At 38.6% G+C, this 21,855-nt stretch overlaps 1 protein-coding gene across 3 annotated transcripts in view; it reads right to left on the reverse strand.

Moving 5' to 3' along the window:
* kif4 (kinesin family member 4) overlaps window positions 1–21,855 on the reverse strand; it is a 102,117-nt gene that overhangs the window by 23,488 nt on the left and 56,774 nt on the right. For all 3 annotated transcript variants that reach the window (XM_084137533.1, XM_084137532.1, XM_084137534.1), the window contains exons 14-23: window positions 20,475–20,579; window positions 19,673–19,858; window positions 19,489–19,592; window positions 19,233–19,377; window positions 17,748–17,858; window positions 16,657–16,740; window positions 12,384–12,497; window positions 8,420–8,575; window positions 6,992–7,089; window positions 3,307–3,436 (exon numbers count right to left, since the gene is read on the reverse strand). In XM_084137533.1, the coding sequence (XP_083993659.1) occupies window positions 3,307–3,436; window positions 6,992–7,089; window positions 8,420–8,575; window positions 12,384–12,497; window positions 16,657–16,740; window positions 17,748–17,858; window positions 19,233–19,377; window positions 19,489–19,592; window positions 19,673–19,858; window positions 20,475–20,579 (1,233 nt within the window). The remainder of the gene's footprint in view (window positions 1–3,306; window positions 3,437–6,991; window positions 7,090–8,419; window positions 8,576–12,383; window positions 12,498–16,656; window positions 16,741–17,747; window positions 17,859–19,232; window positions 19,378–19,488; window positions 19,593–19,672; window positions 19,859–20,474; window positions 20,580–21,855) is intronic.

Raw genomic sequence — 21,855 nt, forward strand, 5'->3', positions numbered from 1 at the left:
CATGTTAACAGGTTGGAGTTTGCACACTGCCTGCGTGAGACGCGTCTCTCAGGCGCGGCTCGAGCCACGCGGAAAACGCATGCATGCTAGAAATAGAACTGACGCGCAAGTGTTCCAGCAATGGGAGTGTTCTCTGGCTAGAGCGCAGAACAGCGGAGTTTGTATGGATGAAGTGCATGTGTTTTGGGTTAAGCTGTGTTGCTTTGACATTGTGGAAAATAGAATAATAGAAACAAAATATATTAGCCTTTTTACCCATTATTATCAATCTAAATTAATCTCGTTTTTTAATTTAACTTAATTTCGTTTTTCTTTATTTAAATTTCATTTTTCTTTATATAAATTTCGTTTTTCTTTATTTAAATTTCGTTTTTTCTTTATTTAAATTTCGTTTTTCTTTATTTAAATTTCGTTTAATTTCTTTATTTAAATTTCGTTTTCTTTATTTAAATTTCGTTTTTCTTTATTTAAATCTACCCTTTACTGTGTCAGTAATTTTGTTAGTCAGAAAAATATTAGACTACCTTAAAAGTATTGCTTAATTTAACAGACCTGTGTGTGCATTTTATATCACTAATGCAGTGTCCATTCTCAGACGCGTTCTCCGCCGCTTCCCGCTCGCGCTGTTCTGTAGTTTACTAAAAGTGTATTAATTCTGAACATGTCGCGTCTCGCGTGTCCATCTGGCTACTCTTAATGCAAAATGGCCCTATATAAAGTGTTATAATTACATAAATTATTGGAATATTGCTTGATGTTGTAACGTAGCAGAATGAGCTTTAACACTGTGTCTACACCGGACGCGGCCGTTATTTTTTTGCCACTTTTGCCCGTTTTTTGTGACAGCTTTTAGGTGCTTTATTGGCAGCGCCATCCTTACATAAATCACTGCACGCTGCATTTTTTTAAATATTAATTTATCGGCCAATATAAATGCCGATACCGATAGTTAGGAAAATGCCTAATATCGGCCGATAATATCGGCCCGCCGATATATCGGTCGGGCTCTAGTTAGAACCAATGAGGTTAGTTCTCGTGAGTCAAGCAGGTTTGGTTGAGCTTCTGTTTATGTTTGCTAATCAATATTTAAATGTGAATAAAAGCCTAAATTAAATCTGTGTGGCGCTATGTGAAATTTTAAAATGTTATAGCCATGAATAAAAAAGGCTTTTTATATATTTTCTACATTCTTGAGTGCCTTGGCCTCATATGTTTTTAACATTGACCAATTATTAAAAAATATATAGTCCTACGCTATTATTATCAGAGCAGCGGGGAGCGAATCAGTGAACGAGGGGGTAGTTTCATTTTTCCAGCATTGCCCAGTACGGCTATACCATACCATGCAACAGCACAGTAGGTCTATTGCAAACAGAAACAAGTATACCGTATTTTTCGGACTATAAGTCGCTCCGGAGTATAAGTCGCATCAGTCAAAAAATGCGTCATGAAGAGGAAAAAAACATATATAAGTCGCACTGGACTATAAGTCGCATTTATTTAGAAATTTATTTCACAAAATCCAAGACGAAGAACAGACATTTAATATGGAAAGGCAAGTTATTCAACTACACAGTAGCACACAGAACAACAGGCTGAGTAGGTGTCCGGTGTGTTAACGCAACACATTAACAGTTATTCAGCTACACAATAGCATAAAGAACATATACCTGGGAGGCTGAATAGGCTAAATTAACATAAGCCAGCGAGTCCAACAAGCAAGTTACCAGTAAACAAGTTCACCAAGCTCCCGCGATCTCATTCCACACATAGACAGTATAAGAAGTTGACAGAGCCATCTCATTGGATCTCAATTGAGACAAGTGAAGCCCATTTTTAGCGATTTCTTAGCACTTCCTTTCCTGACGCGCAGACTCAAACCGAGCAAAGCGTTACACGGACCACGTGAGCAACCCGTCTGTCTTCTAGTAGCTGTGCCAAGAGAAATCTGAATCATTCCCTTCCGAATCTTGCAGAGATGGAGAGTGTGAGTAGGAATTGTCCATGAGCTTGGAGCAGGAGCAACTTTTGCTAGCTATTCTGAATAATTATATTGTCATTTTGCCTCCACGTCCCCCCGATTGCCCGCGAGCTTCTCCTCCCGTCCATACGGTAATCTCTCTACTGTGCGACAGAGAGTCGCGTGGTTATGACGCAATCGTTAGCCTACTTTTACAAAAACTGCTTCTACGGGGCCATAACATAAGCTACAAGGTAATGGAGCATTTTATACATTGTCGTGTTTCTTTAGAAATAAATAATGGACAAATGGAGTCTTCAAACGCCTCAGATGTAAAGTTATTCGCTGTCAAAGTGACGCCAAAATGAATGGGAGTCAATGGGATGCTAACTGCAGGTGAAGTTCTGCTACAAGATGGTGGCACGCGGCCGGCTTCAACTTCCGGTCGACTTCCTTCCCGCCTGATTCCACATCACTGAATCCATTGAATTTTCTTCATCCTTGGGTGTGGCTTCTGAACAACTCCGCCATAGAGCGCCCTCTCGCGGCTGTAGACGGTAATGTTTTCATCTCAGTCTGAATTAATTTTGATATACAAGTCGCACCTGACTATAAGTCGCAGGACCAGTCAAACTATGAAAAAAAGTGCGACTTATAGTCCGAAAAATACGGTACTACTACATAGACGTGTCATGTTGGTGCATTATTTGAGAGAATTTTGCTTTTCCGATGAGCATGGAACATTCGGATGGCCCGTGAGCAAAATGCAATGCAAGCAAGATAAACAAACGTTCCTCAAAAGAAATATACAACGTTCCTTAAAATATACAAAACTGATTGATGCCTTCAAAATATATAAAGTTTTCTAAAGGGGAGCATGCCCCCGACCCCCCTAGAGGGCCTAACAACCATCCCCCCACAGTTTCACAAAATCCTGTGGGAAACACTGCAATATAACGTTTTATTGATTTAAGATTTGATCTGAAAATGCCTCACATTCCCAGATAATCTGGGCCGAACAAACCAATGACCTGGACAAGTTTTTTCTTAGATTGTTGAGAGGGCTTGATCGGGGATAAATCGGCCAAAGACTCCTGTAGTTTGATCCTCATTTAAATAATCTTATGAATGCACTTAATGCAGAATTGAATCATTAATCGAATTGCATTGTGAATCGCCTCGAATCAAATCGTTCTGAATTTGCAAAAATCATTCTTGAATCGAAAACCTATAAATCGTGAATCAAATCGATGTCTACCTAAAGATTCACAGTCCTAGTACAAACACAGCAGCTTCAGTGCTTAGACCAAAAAAAATCCTCAAATGTGAGAAAATGTTGCCTTCACCTCAGCCATGAGGACCTTCAGGGCGCTCTTGGCCTCTACGATGGTTGTGATAGAATCCCAGCGCTGTTTCATTCGCCCCTCATTATCCGCATCCAGAACCTTCTGCTGCAGGTCAGCTATCTGAGCACTCCTGAAAGAGTTTAAAGAAAGATATACACAGTGGATTTAAAAGTTTACACATCCGTTAAAACTGCAGCTTTTTGAGATGTAAAACACATTATTAAAGTAAACTCATATCAATTAATTTGATATGCGGCCCCTAAAGCTTCTGTATGTACTAATAATGTCCTTTCAGAGCATTTCAAACTACAACAGGGCACAAGACAAGGTTGTCACCTTTACCCATTGTTATTTGCCATAGCATTAAACCCCTTGCAATTGCCCTACGGTCCAGTGCACAGGTCTGTGATATCACCCGTGCAGGTATAGTGCATAAGGTTTCTTTATATGCAGATGACCTTCTCTTTTTGTCTAACCCTCTTATTTCAATTCCTCAAATTTTTTCTATTCTAGATATATTTAGTAGTTTCTCAGGATACAAACAAAATTTCTGTAAAAGTGAACTCTTCCCATTGAACATCTTCCCTTCAGAATTCATATTCAAATTTTCAATTCAAGGTTGTCAGTAATAGTTTTAAATACACACACACACACACAGACATTTATTTATTTTTGTCTGGTGTGTACAATTATGCTTAGCTGATATAAAAAAAAATCTTAATATGAATTAAGGTATGGTTGTATGTTATATGTATATGTGTACATGCATTTATATTATTGTTACTTTCTGCCAGACCCAAGATGAACCAAATAAAAGCAGCAACAACAACAAAAAAATCATGAAAAAGTAAACTCATATCAGATCTTTTTTTACTTGTAATATATTGAAAACAACAAAATTCTGGTAACAAACGGAAACTTTAAAGGAAAAAAATTAGAAACCTAAAATTACCTGATTGCGTTATTTTTTATATAAAAAAGCTGTGATTTTAACAGGGTATGATTTATATCAAAAAAAGTAATACAGGTTTCATAACAATATGAATTTTCAAATTTGGCTGAACTATCCCTTTAAAAAGCAGCCATTTCAGAGAATAGTTTAAAATGACAGAGCGCATATACAACTTGAATCAACATCTTTTGATGTTGGCTTTTCAGAAATGGTGAAATGAGATGGCCTTTTTTTCCAAGAGGTAAGATATCAAGCAATCATAATACTGAATTCAGAGTTTGCCTAATGATAAGACACTGCTAATGTAAAACTGTGATGGGGCTCTTGATAGCTTAAATAGTGCTGCTATGGTAATGCAAACTAATGCTTTTTTTAATTAATGAAATTCAGCACACACAGTAGTTGGCCATTATACACAGGCCCTGTCCCAAACGGAACCCTAAGCTCACACGTTCATAACCTTCTCTGTCAGTGGCGAGGGTTTCACATGTGAAAAATGCAGGGAAATAGGCTGAAAGATAAGATTTCAGAATTAGAGACTTTAATCAAGGATGGTAAGAATGCAAGGGCATTAGATACGGCTCTGAACGCAGCTAGCTTAGCAAGCCCAGTACATTGTTTGGTTCCAGCTGCAGAGCCCCCACAGCAGGGCAACTGAAACAGCATAGTCACAGGACATAACACCGCTCCTTCGTTCTGACTGAAACGTCTAACTGGTTCTCCCCACTCAGTGACACACCCACTGAGAAACCTTTTGAAAGTGCCCTAGTTATTAGAGATTCTATTTTACGGTACATGAAAATAGAGACACCAGCCACCATACTCAAATGTTTCAACACTACATTGGCTCCCTATTAAACATTGTATACATTTTTTAAATTATTGCTGATTAATTACAAAACCCTGAATTGTTTAGCTCCTATCGCATTATATTTGTTGCTGCAGTCTCAATTCTGGCCAGTTATACCTATAACAACAAAAACGATAGCGTGAGGTAGATCCTTTTCCTATTTAGTGCCCAAACTCTGGAACAGTCTTTCTAGCATTGTTCGGGATGCAGACACACTGTCAGTTTAAATCTAAATTAAAAGATACACATAACACTATCACATTATTATAATCAAAATCCCTTACAGTATTGTTAGGCAGCATATGTGTCAACCGGAAACAGGAAAACTTCCCATAACATTGGATGATCTTGATTCATCGTAAGAGGAATGGCATTATATTAGTCTGTCTGTCTCACCCTCACCCCGAGGTTACTTTAGTAAACCAGGTCTGGTATCCAGACCAGATGGTGGGCCTGCAACGCAGAGAAAACCACAACACAGCCATGAATGACAGCGATGACCATGACAACTAAACAATCCCAAGAGAAAGATCCACTGCGAACACCTCGTCAACTAGACAGCCCTCGGCACAGTTTTCCTTAGCGGAGGCCATCCAGACAAGTCCTCTGCGCAAACTCCTATGGCCAGCTTCAACAACTTCTCCCACAAAATGCTGGTGTGATGTATTCAAATCCATCCTAATTCAAGCAGAAGGTGTCAGGGTGCCAGTCTGATCAGCTCAGGGTTTGTTTGTGTTGTGTCCTTTGCTTGTCTGGACCACATGGCTGACACATGGTGTGTGTGTTGTCATTTCATGTTCTATTTTGTCACTCCGCCCCTCTTGTTACCTTATCTCATAATGGCTCGCACTGTTTTAGTTCGTTTCTCACCCTTTATATTCCTCTCTTGTTTTCTGTCAAGTGCCAGATCAATCTCTGTAGCTTTAGTCTTAGTCTAGTCTTCCTACCATTTATCTGAAGATTTTGAGATTTGGTTACTTCTTCATTTAAATTTTTTCCTGTTCTTCTAGCCTTGTTTTTGAGCTCCCGTCTGGTTTGTTTATTTTTTTCCCCTCCCCCCTTTTTTTTGCCCCCCAGCTCCACTGTCCGATTTGGCTGCCAGATCCCATCCTTCCTGTTGCTCCCTTCCTGCTCCTTTTTGGTTTTTCCCTACCCACCAGCCTCAAAGGATTCCAGCTACCACCACCAGGTCCCTACCTCTACTCTCCAGGTTCACTCTGGAGACTGTACTCATTTCTCCCCCAGTGTTGCCGTTTGGATCTGCTCTGACATTTCACTTATCCGATGCATCCTGTTGGGCTGATGTAGCACTCCCTGGTTTCTGGCTGGAATCCTTCCTGATCCCCCTTCTGACTGTGGCCTCACTATTCCTCATTGTGTTCCTGATTTTGTGTGCCCTTGATATACAATAAATCACTTATTCCTGCAACTGATTCCTCTTCTTTTACCACCCTAACAGAAGGAGCTAGATTAAATATTCTGATATCATATCAATCCACAATCTGAGTTCTGATGCAACCTGGAATCAAAATCACAGCATGTTCTTTCATTTGGTCAGGAGAACTGACCCCTCAAGTGAGCCTGTTTTTTCTCCATTTTTGTCACCAGATGGAGTTTGGATTCCTTTCCACTAACGCTTTGACTTGCTGAGTCGGGTACACTTAATATTCAGAAATATTGATTTGACTGCACTGACACTACTGGATTAGAACTGAATGATGACATCACAGCTTTCTGAAGATCTGCATTTCTTAATAGCTGAATTGAAGTCATTTCATAATTGACAAACTTTACACAGTTATTGAACAGAAATGAATCAACACATTTGCATTCACTGTCATCACTCCACGCAGACACTGTGGTTCAGTTTTAGTATGTCTGACCTGAGCCCCATCTCGGTCTCCAGACTCTCCACTTGCTTGCTGATGGAGGCTTCCAGATCACCTTGGCCTTCCAACTCTGAAATGGTCAGTGTACGACGCTGAGAAAGAAGAAAAAAACAAAACAATTTAAATGCCTCAAACTGCCACTGACAAATGACTGAGGCTTATAGATAGATAAGATGGAGATAGATAGATTAATCTTAAAGAGATAGTTCTCCCAAAAATGATAAATTGATTTATAGATAGATGATAAATGAAAATTGACACTCACCCTTTTGGGAGAACTATCTCTTTAAGATTCATCTATATATCCATCAATCTATGTCATTGCAAACCCATAAAACATGTTAATCATTTTAATATTCTCTCACTATTTTTGTAGATCTATTGAAATCCTAAGTAATAAACATTTTCAAACATCAATAAATAAAAACATTGTAAAAGTATTCCATACAAATCAAGCAGTTTAATCCAAGCAGGGCTCTGTGTCTTTAAATGATTGCATTTTGCTACCTTTTTTTCTGGTGGTGCGACTGCATTTTGTTAGAGGTTGCACTGCTTATTTGGGTAAACTTGGTAGTGGGACCAATGCCATGTCTGTTGCATATGAGAAACATCAAAAGGCAAAAGCTCTAGAAGTGGGACAAAATGGGACTACTCACTTGAACCGCAAGGACGTAAGGACCATTTATGAATTCGCTCCAATAGTCAAGTCAAGTCACCTTCATTTATATAGCGCCTTTAACAATATGGATTGTTTCAAAGCAGCTTTACAGAGATAATAGGAAATTACCGTAACAGATTGTTTAGGCTTTACAACAGCTCTAGGATAAAGTTATTGTCCAGCTAAAGTTAGTTTTGATTGATTGATTGATTGATTCACTTCCGTTGCAAAGATCATTAGTTATTAACTTCGGGGCCACTAACACAACACTGTTCTAACAGGAAAACCCTTAACGCGCTCCGGCCGCCCATCCGCACAAAACAGTGCCTGGTGTCTCGAGATCGCACTCCCTGAAATAGGTTTGAAGGTGCAAACGATTATCCGTTATCTCTGCGCAAACCTCAAAAACGCAAACCCGCGAAAATGCAGGTGTCACGGACATGCGCATTATGTGTTCAGTCCAAAGGTATGCGCGTTTGAATATATATGTGCGCAGGTGTGTAGTCCTTTACAAATCAACCCTCAGCATTAATTAGAATTAATGAGGTTCATCATAAAGCATGTATTTTCAGAAGACTTGGATTAAACCACTCAATTCATACGACCCATAAAACATACATCATTTTAGTTCCGAAGATGAACAAAAGTCTTATGGGTTTTGTTTTATGGGTCTGCCTTGCAAGCACTGTTACAAAGCCCTGACACAAATGTACTAAGCAGTATGTTAGTATTTCATGCTGAAATATGGTGTGTGTAAATCTCACCCGGACTTTGGCTACAGGTCTCTCTCCTGCCTCCATCTGCTGGCGAAGCTGAGCGATCTCCTCTGCCAGCATTTTCCTGTCCTCCAGTAGGTCCTGTAGATGCCGGCGGGCCTCCTCTGTGCTCACAAGCACTTCTACCTCGTTCAGCAACCAATTCTTAACCAAGCAAAATGACAATTACAACTAGGGCCGAGCGACAGAAAGATTAAAGGTCAATTTTAATAAAACCACAAAAATGAGGTTGTTAAAATCTTTACAGATGTTACTGTTGTTGTTAATGAACAAATTTACATCTGCATCCCAGCTCAAGCTACTACCAGTTAACTCAAGCTACTGTCAATTGTGCATTTCTAAGAGACAAAACATGTAATGTTATTAATATTGCAACCTGCACTACAAACTGCCAAAGATACGTGCCATCAAAGTTAGGCAACAACACAAACCTGTTTCATGACTTGAAACAATTACCCTTTAACACAAATGCAGAAACTAAGAAATACATTTTTCTATTAAGATTTTAGAGAAGCAGCAAAGTTAGCATCAGTCTGGATTTAGCCTGTCTGCCATTTTTGCCAGACTAATGCAAAAATCAGACCACATTTTTCTTGTAAACTGGTAGATGTGCATTCAAAAGATCTCAAGTCAATACTTTGGATAATAAAGTAGCCTATGATGAATTGTTAATGGACCAGACAAAATACCTGTAATATATAATTTTGACTAAAACTTTTCATAAAAATAATTTAAAGGCTGCAATGTGAGGTTTATCATTTTGTGAAACTTTTTATTTTTTTGTTCAAAACTTTTTGAACATGTAGTACATGTTAGTAGATAAGTCACCCAACCAATATTTTTTGTTTGTTTAAAATCCGGTCATCATTTTTCATGTGATTTTATACAACAAAGAAAAAGGTGCATAGTGCTGCTAATTTTATTTGTTGTTTGTTGGTTTTCAACATAAAACTTGGTGAAATTATTTCAGTGCGTGTATGACTTCTTTTTTGAACATTTTATAATTTTAACAATACTGTGATAATGTGATCATTTTGGTCACTATAATAGTGATATTAAAATTTTCATACCGTTTCATCTCTAATGTATTCCCACAGAAATGTATTTTTTCTTTTTGAAGTTCACAATTTATTTATCATGCTTTCAACATAGAAAGTTCTCTCAAAAACAGTGCCACGACTGGTAATGTCTACAATAAATATTTTTTGTTGAGCAAGGTCGGATGCAATCCAACAAAATTTACTTTTCTGACAATTCACAAAACTAAAAACAAACCAAGGTCAAATCAATGTCATCATGTTTTAAATTTTACAATTAATAAATCACAACATACAGTAGTACAGTATGAAAAATATTAATTCAGAGATTTGCTAAAGATAGCATTCAACAGAACAGTGTTACTATTAGGGATGCTCCGCTCGATCGGCCACAGATTGATTTAATACAATGAACCTGATTCGCTGCCTCTGTCATCTGCTCTGTGTCTGAGGCCTGGCTCAAGCAGCTGCTCCACACATTCACACAGAGCAGAGAGGAGTCAAATTTACATGTGGTTTCAACAACCAGATGCATTTACACTTGTTCAGTTTTGACTGAAATGCGGCTCAGACCATAGATATCATATATAAACGCTAGATGTCTTATGGCGCAGTCACTTCCTGCATCACCGTTCGGCCATCTTGTCACAGGCAGGCTTAATGTAAAGTGAGTGATCAGCACGCACACAAATCCTCTTATCTCGCTGAAATCTTGACGGATTTACAAACGGTTTGGTTTCTTACAAACGTTATTAACGTGGCTATAATTCCGAATGCTTGAACATGTATGTTATAATTATTCATATGTATGCAGTGTATGTATGCAGTGTCATAACTACATCTCTGACGTTTAGAACAAACCAAACCGTTTGAAAATCGGTAGAAAATTGAGCAAGTTATGGTTATTTAAAAGTACATGCACCATTAAACGAGTGAGCGAGCTGTCTGTGGCAAGATGGCCGCCATGTGCGGACGTCGACCTCCATTGGCCAGCAGCGCGGACGAGACATCTAGCGTTTATATATGATATCTATGGCTCAGACCACCTCCTGATGTGGTTTGAACGATCAGATTTAAAGGGATAGTTCACCCAAAAATGAAAATTCTGTCATCATTTACTCACCCTCAAGTTGTTCCAAACCTGTATGAGTTTCTTTGTTCTGCTGAACACAAAGGAAGATATTTGGAAGAATGTTTGTAATCAAACAGATCTCGGTCCCCATTGACTTCCATAGTAGGAAAAAATATATACTATGGTAGTCAATGGGGACCGAGATCTGTTTGGTTACAAACATTCTTCCAAATATCTTCCTTTGTGTTCAGCAGAACAAAGAAACTCATACAGGTTTGGAACAACTTGAGGGTGAGTAAACGATGATAGAATTTTAATTTTTGGGTGAACTATCCCTTTAAATCGGTCTCAAATGTGTTTCGGAGGGCATTTACACCTGGGGCATGTTCAAGTTCAAAACGGTGCGCAACGTTTTGCTACGGTTTCCGGGTTGAACGTCATGTTTCCTGGAAACGGCGTGCACCGGTGTGCAACGGGGTTTGAGATACGTTTTCTCTTGTTTGGTGGGTGTGTCAGAACTGCAGTCCAATCAGCAACAACATGTATATAAAGCACGTGGTATTAAAGTGAACTCGCACAATGGGTTCAAGGAAAGTATTAAATTTACAAATGTGTTCGATGCAGCTCGGTATACGCAACAACTGAGGATATTAGAAGACATGTTTGTCTAAAGTTTTATTGTAAAAAATATAGGATATCAACAAAATGATGTAGTTGTTTATTTTAGCTTCATTGCAAGTGTATTGGTATAGAAATAAACAATGGTAGTTAAGTGCTTTTCCTAAAAATGAGAAAGAAAATACAGGGTATTAAAACAGTATGAACTACAAATAAAGTCAGTATGTGAGGCTAAATAGATGTGTTTTAGTCTGAATTCCATTTCAGTTTCAGCAATCCCTTCTCTCGATTGGGATGTTCTCTTTTGTTCTGGGCGGCAAGTGCAGTTACTGTAACATCGGGCATATTTTGTAGTATTAAACACATATTTATACCGACTTCATCAGGCTCCGAAAATTCTTCACAGAGAACACAAAGAATAGCCTTCTCAGCTGCCATAGTTGCAACTCTTGCGTCATCAGAACAGTGTGTTCAACACACCACCGTTTCTGTTTAAAAAACGTTGTGCAACGTTTTGTCGGGGCTGAACGCAGCCCTGGTCTTTTCACGATCGGACAGCTATCTGATCTGAGAAAACGCATGAAGTGACCAGGTGTAAACATTCCCATAGAGGCACAGTCCCTTGCCACCTGACAGCCTGCAATTATGTTCAGTTTTAAAGTCTTGTAGGTGCTTTAATAAGCCAAATTATCCTTATATGGATAGTGTTTTGCGTAAGCTCTGTTTTTAAAGGCCTATTAAAATGTTCAATGTAAAATGAATATTTGTTGTGCTTATTTGATTCTCAAGTAAAACAACTATTACAACATTACTGTAAATAATAGAACCCAGGCAACATTTATCAAAAAAAAAAAAGAAGAAAAAAAAAGAAAAGTTAACAGTGACAATCAACATATCAAGTTATATAAAGCTTGAATGATCGAGGTCAGGATCAGTATTGGCCAATCATGATGACAAGAATCCAGAAGTCGTAACAGCTGCAAACATCCTGATCGGAGCATCCCCAGTAGGTGTTGTTAATTGACTTTTTTTTTACATTTTTAAAAAATAATTCCGTAATATCGACCAATAAACAATATGGCATCGATACATCATACAGCCTAAGCTGGTAGACCATTTAAAAATAAATTCAAACTGTACTTGAATCAATTAGCCAAGATCCAAAAATAAATGACAAATAAGCTGGACGTCAAACCAAACTCTGTTTTTTTTCTAAGTTAAGTACCTTGACTCTGCTGGCGACACCCTCGGTTCCACGGTTATGAACGTCTTTACGCTTCTCTGCAACTTCACTTCTCTTCTGAAGTGCATCTTTCAGACGCTTGTTAGCAGCTGCAGCCTGTGGATGAACATTCTTTTTTTTTTTACCATACTGTATAGGGCTGTACGATATTGAAAAAAATGGACATTGCAAAATTTAGTTTTTCTGTGATATATTGCAATATAAAAATTTCACCAGATGATTTGTATAGCTCTATTTGTAAAGAATTAATAATTCAAGGATGATTGGAGTGATTTTTTAGGACAGTGAATCTGCATATAAAAATAATAAACAATTACAAGCATAGATAAAGACAACAGAACATAGATACAAATTAAATAAGCAGTGCTTAATGTTTTATTATTATTATTTATTTTTTTAGGTAAATCTAACTGTATTCAGGTTCAGACATTGAATAATCAAATGTAAAATAACTACGTTGTCTCTTAACTGTATAAATTAAATCTAATTAATAAAATTGACCCTTCACAGGGAGTTTGATTGACAGGCGATCTGACCAATCATAATCCGCCATCTGTCCGACAAATCAGTCAGGAGAGTTGGTAGATTAACGTTGGAGGATTTGAACTTGAAAAACGGAGTGCACTGACGTCTTTCTGCGGTTAAAACAACATTCCTTCTTATGTTCATTCATGTTTATTTGATGCTATAAATTAACTAGAAGGAAGAGATGGGTCCACGAGAAGCTTTAACTGAGGCGCCACAGTGATCTGACAAGACACATTAAAGAGCCACAAAACGGTATTTATTGTTTAAATTTGTTTAAAAAAAATGAACAAATTTGAAAGTTAAGACTTTGTTTCATATCAAAAGTAACCCAAAATAAAAGTAACCTGGTCTGTCAGCACGTTGTCAGTGTCCTCTTTGCTCCGCGATGTATTTTTCACTGCATGAGAACATGGTGTGGCGTGAGAGCAGCATGGCTTGTCGGACATAGCAACAGTAACTAAAGGGGACGGGTCTTTGCGAACTGTCAATTGATTGTTAAAGCTACAAAAGTGATTTTCTCTTTCTCTTTTGTTGTTTGATTAACATTGGTGACCAACAGCTGTGGGTATATTAAGCTGCTGTCACTTTAAGATGAATGCGCGGATCCAATATGATGATGCGCATCCGTTTACTTTCTCAATTGTTTACAACACATAACCAACTGTTTACGAGGATACTCGCTGATACAATACTTGTCTGTTCAAGCTAAAAAAAATAAAAAATAAACAGAGACAGAGAACTGAACTCTGTGTTCCAGTGTTGTCTGTGCTGCTCTTTGCACGCACAGAAAACCGCACGAGTTGTCGTCTTGCGGTTGATGTTTAAACTGACAGGACTTAAAAGTACATGCAAATGATAAACTTTCATTTTATGATGGCTAACTGCAATTAATCCGCAAATCACATGCGTTCAGAATCCTACGGATCACTAATCCACTATGATCCCTATTAGTGTTGCACGGTGTACCGATACTTCAAAAGTATCGCGATACTCGGAAATTAAAAACGTCACGATACCTAAATTTATCAGTATCGATACAAAAAATAAATAAATAAATAAATAAATAAAAAACGCCTCCCTATGGACATGTGTTTTTTTCCTGACGCACGCAGCAAAGAACCTGCCGCTGTCAGTGTCATGTGACAAAACACTACAGCGAAATGGCTGCATGTGCGAGCACAAGTGGTCCACGACTCATAGAAAAAGATGACGCGAGGAGTGACATATGGAAGTACGTTGCCTACCTTGCTCTGTTGCACGGTGCACCGATACTTCAAAAGTAAATCGGAAATTAAAAACGTCACGATTCCTTCATTTATTAGTATCGATACTTCTAAGAATGACCGCGTTCCAGATGGCCGGCGACACACTGGCTGCGTGTCGTGTCCGTTTTTATTTCGGCTCCCATGTTAACTGCCTGCGTGACACACGCGTCTGGGTGCAGCTCGAGACGCGCGGAAAACGCGTGCATGCTAGAAATAGAACCGACGCCTATTTTTCACGCGACACGCAAGCGTGTTGGCAGCGTTTCCAGGCAAAATAGAATAGGAAAAGATGTTTCTATGTCATTTTGACACGAATACATATTAATAAATGACATTTTGATGTTTGAAAGTTTTGACATAAATACAATATAAATGTAATTTAAAAAAATATTATCGATTTTCAAATATTGCACCTCTTAATACAGAACGAATTATTCTGTAGCCTATTTTGCCGTCAACACTGCCGACGTTGTCTTTGCTGCTATAAATTTGTTTAACATGAACTATAGGCCTTCCACAACTCTCTCCCCACATGTCAAATATATCACCAATGAGGCTTATCATATGTTACCAATATTAAACATTGTTTAATATAATCACTGTTCATATTTTTATTCAAAGTTCAGAATCAAGATAAAGTTCTTATGTTTCTTATGATAAATGAGATAATGCTGCTACCTTGAATGTTTTTTTTTAACCTTTTTTTACCTTGAATGTCATTGCTCTAATTAATTTTTTATATTTTGATATTTCATATTTTGTTCAAATGTTTAATATATCTGCTGTTCATATGTTCATTTATTAGTGTGTTATATGATTAGAATGTTGTCCCGGTTTTAAAATAAAGCACAGCAATGATATTTGAGAGTGTTTCTCCCTTTTCAGGAAAAGTATCGAAATCGCAATACTTGACTTGGTATCGGTATTGAAACAATAATTTTGGTATCGTGACAACACTAATCCCTATACTTGACTTCGCACATCCTGCGATGTGACTTGAGGATGTGCACATTGAGATATCAGTGTTAAAACGATATATCATGCAGCCCTAATATTGGAACTAGACATGTGCCGGTATTCGGTAATGCGATAAATCGCGGTAATGAATATGCACAATATTGTTATCGCGGGCACTTCAAAATACCGTGAAAAATAATAGATCAGAATTTATATTTATAGACCGCGCATTAGCTTATTTTCCATCAACCGCTTAAACAAACACTGCGTATATGCTGCGCGAAACACGTGCGCACTCTGATGTAAACAATCCCCACATGAAGCACTGTGTGCATGCAGTGCAGTGTGCACTTTAGTCTAATGTAAACAATCCTCACATGGAGAAGCACGGCGGAAGGAGGACTGCCGACGATTTATCCCCCTTCTAAAAGCAGGGCTGCCAACTCTACGCATTCAGTGTGAGACTCACGCAATTTACACTTTTCACACGCTTTATACAAAACTTTACACAAAAATCACGGAGCAAAGAGGACACTGACACCCGACAGACTAGACAGAGCAGGTTACTTTTGATATGAAAACAATTCTCAGCTCTCAGGTTCTGTGTCCATTTTATTACGAAATTCAGACAATACCGTTTTGGTGCTTGTAAATGTGACGTGACCGATCGCTGTAGCGCCTCAGTTCAAGTAAACCGATCATCTGTTACTTTTTATTTAAAGATACAGTACAACTTACCGAAAAGTATTTATGCCTCATACATAATCGATCAATCAGTGTTTTTCAACCACGGAAAGAGGTCAATAAAACTGCAGGTGAACAATTATGTCACAGAACGTTACATTTACCTCAGGAAAGCCATTTAATGACCAACGCGTCGTTAGTTGACTAGAAAAAATAGCTATAGAGGAGTATTTTGCTAAATATGTGCACTATATTACATTTGTATTATATTTTTACTTGTGTCATAATTGTTATTATAATGAAAACCAAATTATATTTAATTTATTTTTTGTTAATTTTTAACCTTTAATAATACCAGCTGACAGGGCTCTCTGTATGTTTACAGCATTATGTGAGATATATTTTTTCTTGAGAAAAATTAACATGTAGGCTATCTACTATAGCCTACCTAATATTTATCCAAAGAGTCAATATTGAATCAAGATTGAAATCAAATCCCAAGAACTGAATTGAAATTGTGAAAATTGTGTAAAATTGTGTTTAGTTACCAAATGTTTTGACAATCACAATTACACCTATTGTGATGCAAGTTGTTTTTTTTCTACATCCCTCCCCCAATACATCCGTTTCTCTTGAGCAATTAAAATATCGTGATAATACCGTATACCGTGATAAAAGCTCAATCAATTAATCGCAGCATGAAAATTTGATACCGGCACATGCCTAATTGGAACACTGTCCTATCATCTTTTGTTAGACAACAAAACAGCAGGTGCAAATTAGTTCAGAATTGCTATACAGCTTTTGGAAAAACAGCTCACCTCCTCTGTCTTGCGACGAAGAATATTGGCCTGTTTCTGGAAGTCTCTCTCCAGTTTTAGCATCTCATATTGCCGTTTACGATCCTGAAATGTGTACAACAAACGTTTAATTTCCTACAAAACTTTATTAAAGGATAATTCCGGTATTTAACAAAGTCTATTTTGTAGTTTGTTTTGGATAAACTAGAGTGGTGAACACAGAAATTTTGACAATGGTTCCTGTCTCGACTTTTTGACTATTTTAGAATCGTATTTTGGAAGTCTATGGGCATGCACAAATATGTCCTTAAAACAACCCTAAACATTCGTTTTCAAAACTGTACAACTCACCGAGTGGTTAGTTGTGTTCGTTGATGTTCCAAAACAAGTAGCATAGCGAAATACAGTTTCTGTCGTGTTTTATTTGGCATTTTGTAAAATCCCATTGATTTCTGTTGGAGGACTCATTGCTCGTTGATATTACTGCACTACCGGAAACGGAAAGGGGGCGGTTTACATTTGGTTGTAGTCTTTTCGCTCGGTTCTTCGTCTTTTTTTACTGTCTATGCGCTAGACACCGAGTTCCGTACTGCGTCCTTGTACGGCAAAGTGGTTGTCGCCATCAAGTGGTCGGGAGTGTGCTAACGCTTCAGACTCAAATAGAGCGGAAGTTTATACGCGGTTGTGAGGTATCTGAAAAAAATAGTTCCACTATAGCAAAATAAACAGATTGGAATCATACATTGCGCCAATATATTTGTTTTTAATCAACGAACACCACTAACCACTCTGTGAGTTGTACAGTTTTGAAAACGAACGTTAAGGGTTGTTTTAAGGACATGTTTGTGCATGCCCATAGACTTCCATTCTGAAGCGGTCAAAGGCGATTCTAAAATAGTCAAAAAGTCGAGACAGGAACCATTGTCAAAATTTCTGTGTCCACCACTCGTTCATCCAAAACAAACTACAAAATAGACTCAAAGTGTTAAATACCGGAATTATCCTTTAATATAGAAATATGAAAAATTGGAATGTCAAACACCAAAAATGGTAAAATTACACCATCTGTAAATGAAACAAGATCAGAGTAAAAATTTAAGACTGACACTCACTTTCTCTTTGAGCTGCAGTACTTCTTTATCTTTCTTCTGTTTCCAAAAACGAAATTTCTCAGAGTCTTCCTTCATCTGTCTCATGAGCTGCACTCGCTGGGACTTCATAGCCTGCACAGATTAACCAGCACTTTTTCCACTGATAATTTGTTTAAAGAAAAAGTTAAGCCTTATTTTAACCCATTTTCATTGGCTAAGGCTACGTTCAGACAGCAGGTAAATGTGGCCCAAATCACATATGACTCTTTTGCCACTTCCATATGTGGTACTAAAGCCAATACAGGTCAGATGTTTTGCAATGCGACCTCAGTCTGAACCATCGGAATTCATGCGACTTTCTGTGCTCATGGTAGTCATTTCAAAGATTTTACATACCCAACGTTATCAAGACAGTTGCGAAATGTGTCAGAACTTATAATTATTACAGTGACAGCTCTTTATACAAGCTAAAAATTAGGGCTTGTATCATAAATGTTTAAAAACTCTGCTCTCTTTTGTCATATCTTCGTCTTTATGTTGTCTGCGCATAAATTCGCCAACTTCGGCGGCAGATCACACTTTAAATTAACATGTAATCACTTACTTTAATGTCCTCTATGTTACTTCCACATAACAAGGTGCTACGTGACGTCTTTTTATCGTTCTTTTGAGCATGCCGGTAAGTCCAAAACCATGATCTGTTTACACTGGAATCTCATATTGGTCACATTTAAAACAACGAGAGCAGCTATACCAAAAAAATCTGAGCAATAAATTGGAATTGAGCACTAAGGCTCACAGTATGAACGTAACAATGCTGCTATGACTGAGCCAAGAAAGGAACCAGCTTGAACAATTTATGCGAGCAGTGGCAATAAGAAAAGTCTATGTAATTGTCATTTTAATGAAACCATTGTTTATAGTTCGAAGGCACGATGCCTTAAATAGTGACCATTTGTCTTTGGTCTTTTGCCCTTTTTAATGATGTCTTAAGGCTGATTTATACTTCTGCATCGGACCTATGCCGGAGCCTCTGCGCTTTAGGTTACGTGTTGGTTTTCATTTATATTCCTGCGTCGTTGTCCGCGTTGACGTGCAATTACACATGTTGAGGGAGCATGTGAAACCCGAGGGAGGGGTTCTAGTAGACCAATAACAGTGCTTGCATTCCACGTAGACTTGAAGTGTTCTTACATTTTTGGAGAGGTGCATGTCAGGGTACGCGCGCTACACACAGCCTACGAAGTAGCTACGGCGTGAGTTCGACGCAGAAGTATAAATTGGGCTTTAGGGTTGACAGGATACTGAGGGTTGCAACAACTCATAAAAATAAAAAAAATCTAACAAAGCAAAATCTTTCACTGTCTGCATCACTATCCACACAGGCTGTTAGTATGTCCACTAGAGGTGGAGATCTTTTTCTTCAGATTACACCGCAACCTGGATGTAAGGAACGTCCCATTCCAAATCAGAAAATTAAGCACATGAGGCATTGTAAACACAAACCTGAATCTCTTGGTTGAGTTTAGTAACATTGCGCACAGATGACTCTTTGAGCTTAAGCAGCTTGGATTGATCTTGCAGTTTCTTCTTTAACTCTGTGATTTGTCCTTCCAACTCTTGAAGTCTCTTTCTGCGTTGTTCACTCAATCTAGAGTAAAACAAGACATGAAAAATAATAAACTATCAAAGTGTCATTGTGTTGCAGCATTAGACCTGGCAATTTAAGTTTGGCGAGAAACTGGCACAGATATTGAATTACTTGGCCTGATTGGTGTCCTTCTTAGCAGACTGCAGAGCATGGACGAGATCTTCCTTCTCTTTCTGCAGAGAGCCAACAGCAGCCTGCAGACTTTGAACATTCTCCTGGATAGGTGAAACAAACAGTAACATGACTTTCATGATGTTCAGCAATATCATTTTTATGATTTAGTTTCCAGGCTTACCTGATATTCTGTTTGCATGGGCTCCAAATGACTATCATTCTGACACATCTTCTTGACAAAAGCCTCTTTCAGTGCCAAAACTTTATTGAGCTCAATCAGTTCTTTTGACATCTGTGCCTGCCGCAGTGCATGCTGGGCTGTGTAGGCTTCAGGAGAGCCTTTGGCTTGGGGATCAGCACTGATGTCCTAAATTGAAATTTGAGCAAAAAGCAAAATGGAGTAAAAATAAAAAAATGTCCTGACTACATTAGGGGTGGGAATCACAGGGTCACACAAGAGATGAGTTTTCAGTTGTCTTTTGAATGTTGTCAGGGATTCTGCATTCCGGATGAGGGTGGGGAGAGCATTCCACCAGCATGGAACCGTGAATGAGAATGTTCTGGAAAGTGATTTTGTGGCTCTCTGTGATGGAACCACGAGCCGTCACTCATTGACCGATCATAGACTTCTGGTAGGGATGTAGACTCGTAGGAGTGAGTGAAAGTAGTAGGGAGCTGAGCCTGTGATAGATCTGTAAGTAAGCGTCAATGCCTTGAACTTGATGTGAACTTGAACAGAGGAGTGACGTGGGCCCTTTTTGGCTCGTTGAAGACAAGATGAGCTGCAGCATTCTGAATCATTTTATTTATCACTTGCAATTAATAGTGTGGTGGACAGGCTTCCTGAAAAGATCTGATTTGAGAAAAAAAACTAAAAACTAAAATAAATAAAAAATCTAATTTGCCTGCATAATATCTAATTAGCCAAAATGTGCAGAGTGGTGGGTCCCACAATTGAGAACCACAGACTTAAAAATACATACCGCTGGTGGGCCAGTATCAGAACCGCCAGGACCGGAACACTCCACAGATGAAGCACTGGCTGAAGTCATGGCATCAATGGTGGCAGCAATCCCCATACTCTCGCTCTGTTGGACCAGGTCATTTGGTTTTATTGTGATTTCAAATCACTGTAAACTAATGATAATGAAAACATCCTACCAATCATAACACATTCAGTGATCAACGTTTAAAATCTTTGGAGTCCGTTTATGGTGTCGTCGAAATGTTTAAATACTCCATTTAATCTAACTTTAATCTAACTAAGTCAGCACTCCTGTGAGAGACAGCAGACAGAGCTAAACCTCATCCTTACACGTCACGGTACCACTGATAACATCTTGTTACTCAACTACATCCTTCAGAGCACTTTTTCCAGTTATCTTTCACTCCGCCTTCATGCTCACCACAGACTCCTCCACTGGTCACCTTTCACCGTAACCTCCACCTCATTAACCAGTTCTCCTCTTTGGACGTCAATGAAGCAACAGACACTATGTTCTAGTACCTTACCTTTATGCCTTGCTAATATTTTCCACCAGCTTCAGTCTTACCTTACAGGCAGATCTTTCAAGGTTTAAATGGAAAAGAAAGGGATTCTGAGTTACATCAACCAATCACTGGAGTGCCTTAAGGTTCAGTGTTCACTCCTCTTTTCTCCATTTAGATAACTTCACTGGGAATGATCATAAAGGCACATGGTTTCTCCTACCACTGCTATGCAGATGACACCCAGCTCTTGTGTCATTTCAACCTAATGATTCTGTTTGAACTTGTATCTCTGCCTAATGGCGCTTTTCCATTACCAGTACTAGCTCAGCTCGACTCGGCTCGCTTTTCGCTCCGTCAGTTGACCACAACATCACTGTACAACTTGGTGTCCACAACACTAAGGCCAGCCAGGGGGAGTATTTTGACTCATATTTCAACAATCGACCAGTCATGCAGGTTTACTCTTTAAAACCATCAGGAAAATCAGCCCCTTTCAGGTCAGAGTATGCAAAATCTTTTTGTCCAAGATCTTGGTGTGTCCCGGCCTTAAAGGTGACATATCGCATCACAAGACGTAATATAAATCTATGGTGTCCCCAGAATGTGTCAGTGAAATTACAGCTCAAAATACCCCTCAGATCATTTAGTATATCTTGTCATATTTGCCCCTTTTTGGGTGTGAGCTTTGTCCCTTTAAAATGCAAATGAGCTGCTGCTCCCCGCCCGCATTTAGAAGTCAGCCTAAAAGCTGATCTTCTGACAGCCTAGATCTTTTACACAAGCTTCGGATACAATAACAAAACACGCTAATCTCACTCATCCAAAATCTCAGAAATAACCAGTAGCGGAGTGCAGACTTACGGAGAGACTCAG

The sequence above is a fragment of the Abramis brama genome (assembly GCF_963993115.1).
Source record: "Abramis brama genome assembly, chromosome: 15".
In the NCBI taxonomy this organism is placed as follows: domain Eukaryota; kingdom Metazoa; phylum Chordata; class Actinopteri; order Cypriniformes; family Leuciscidae; genus Abramis; species Abramis brama.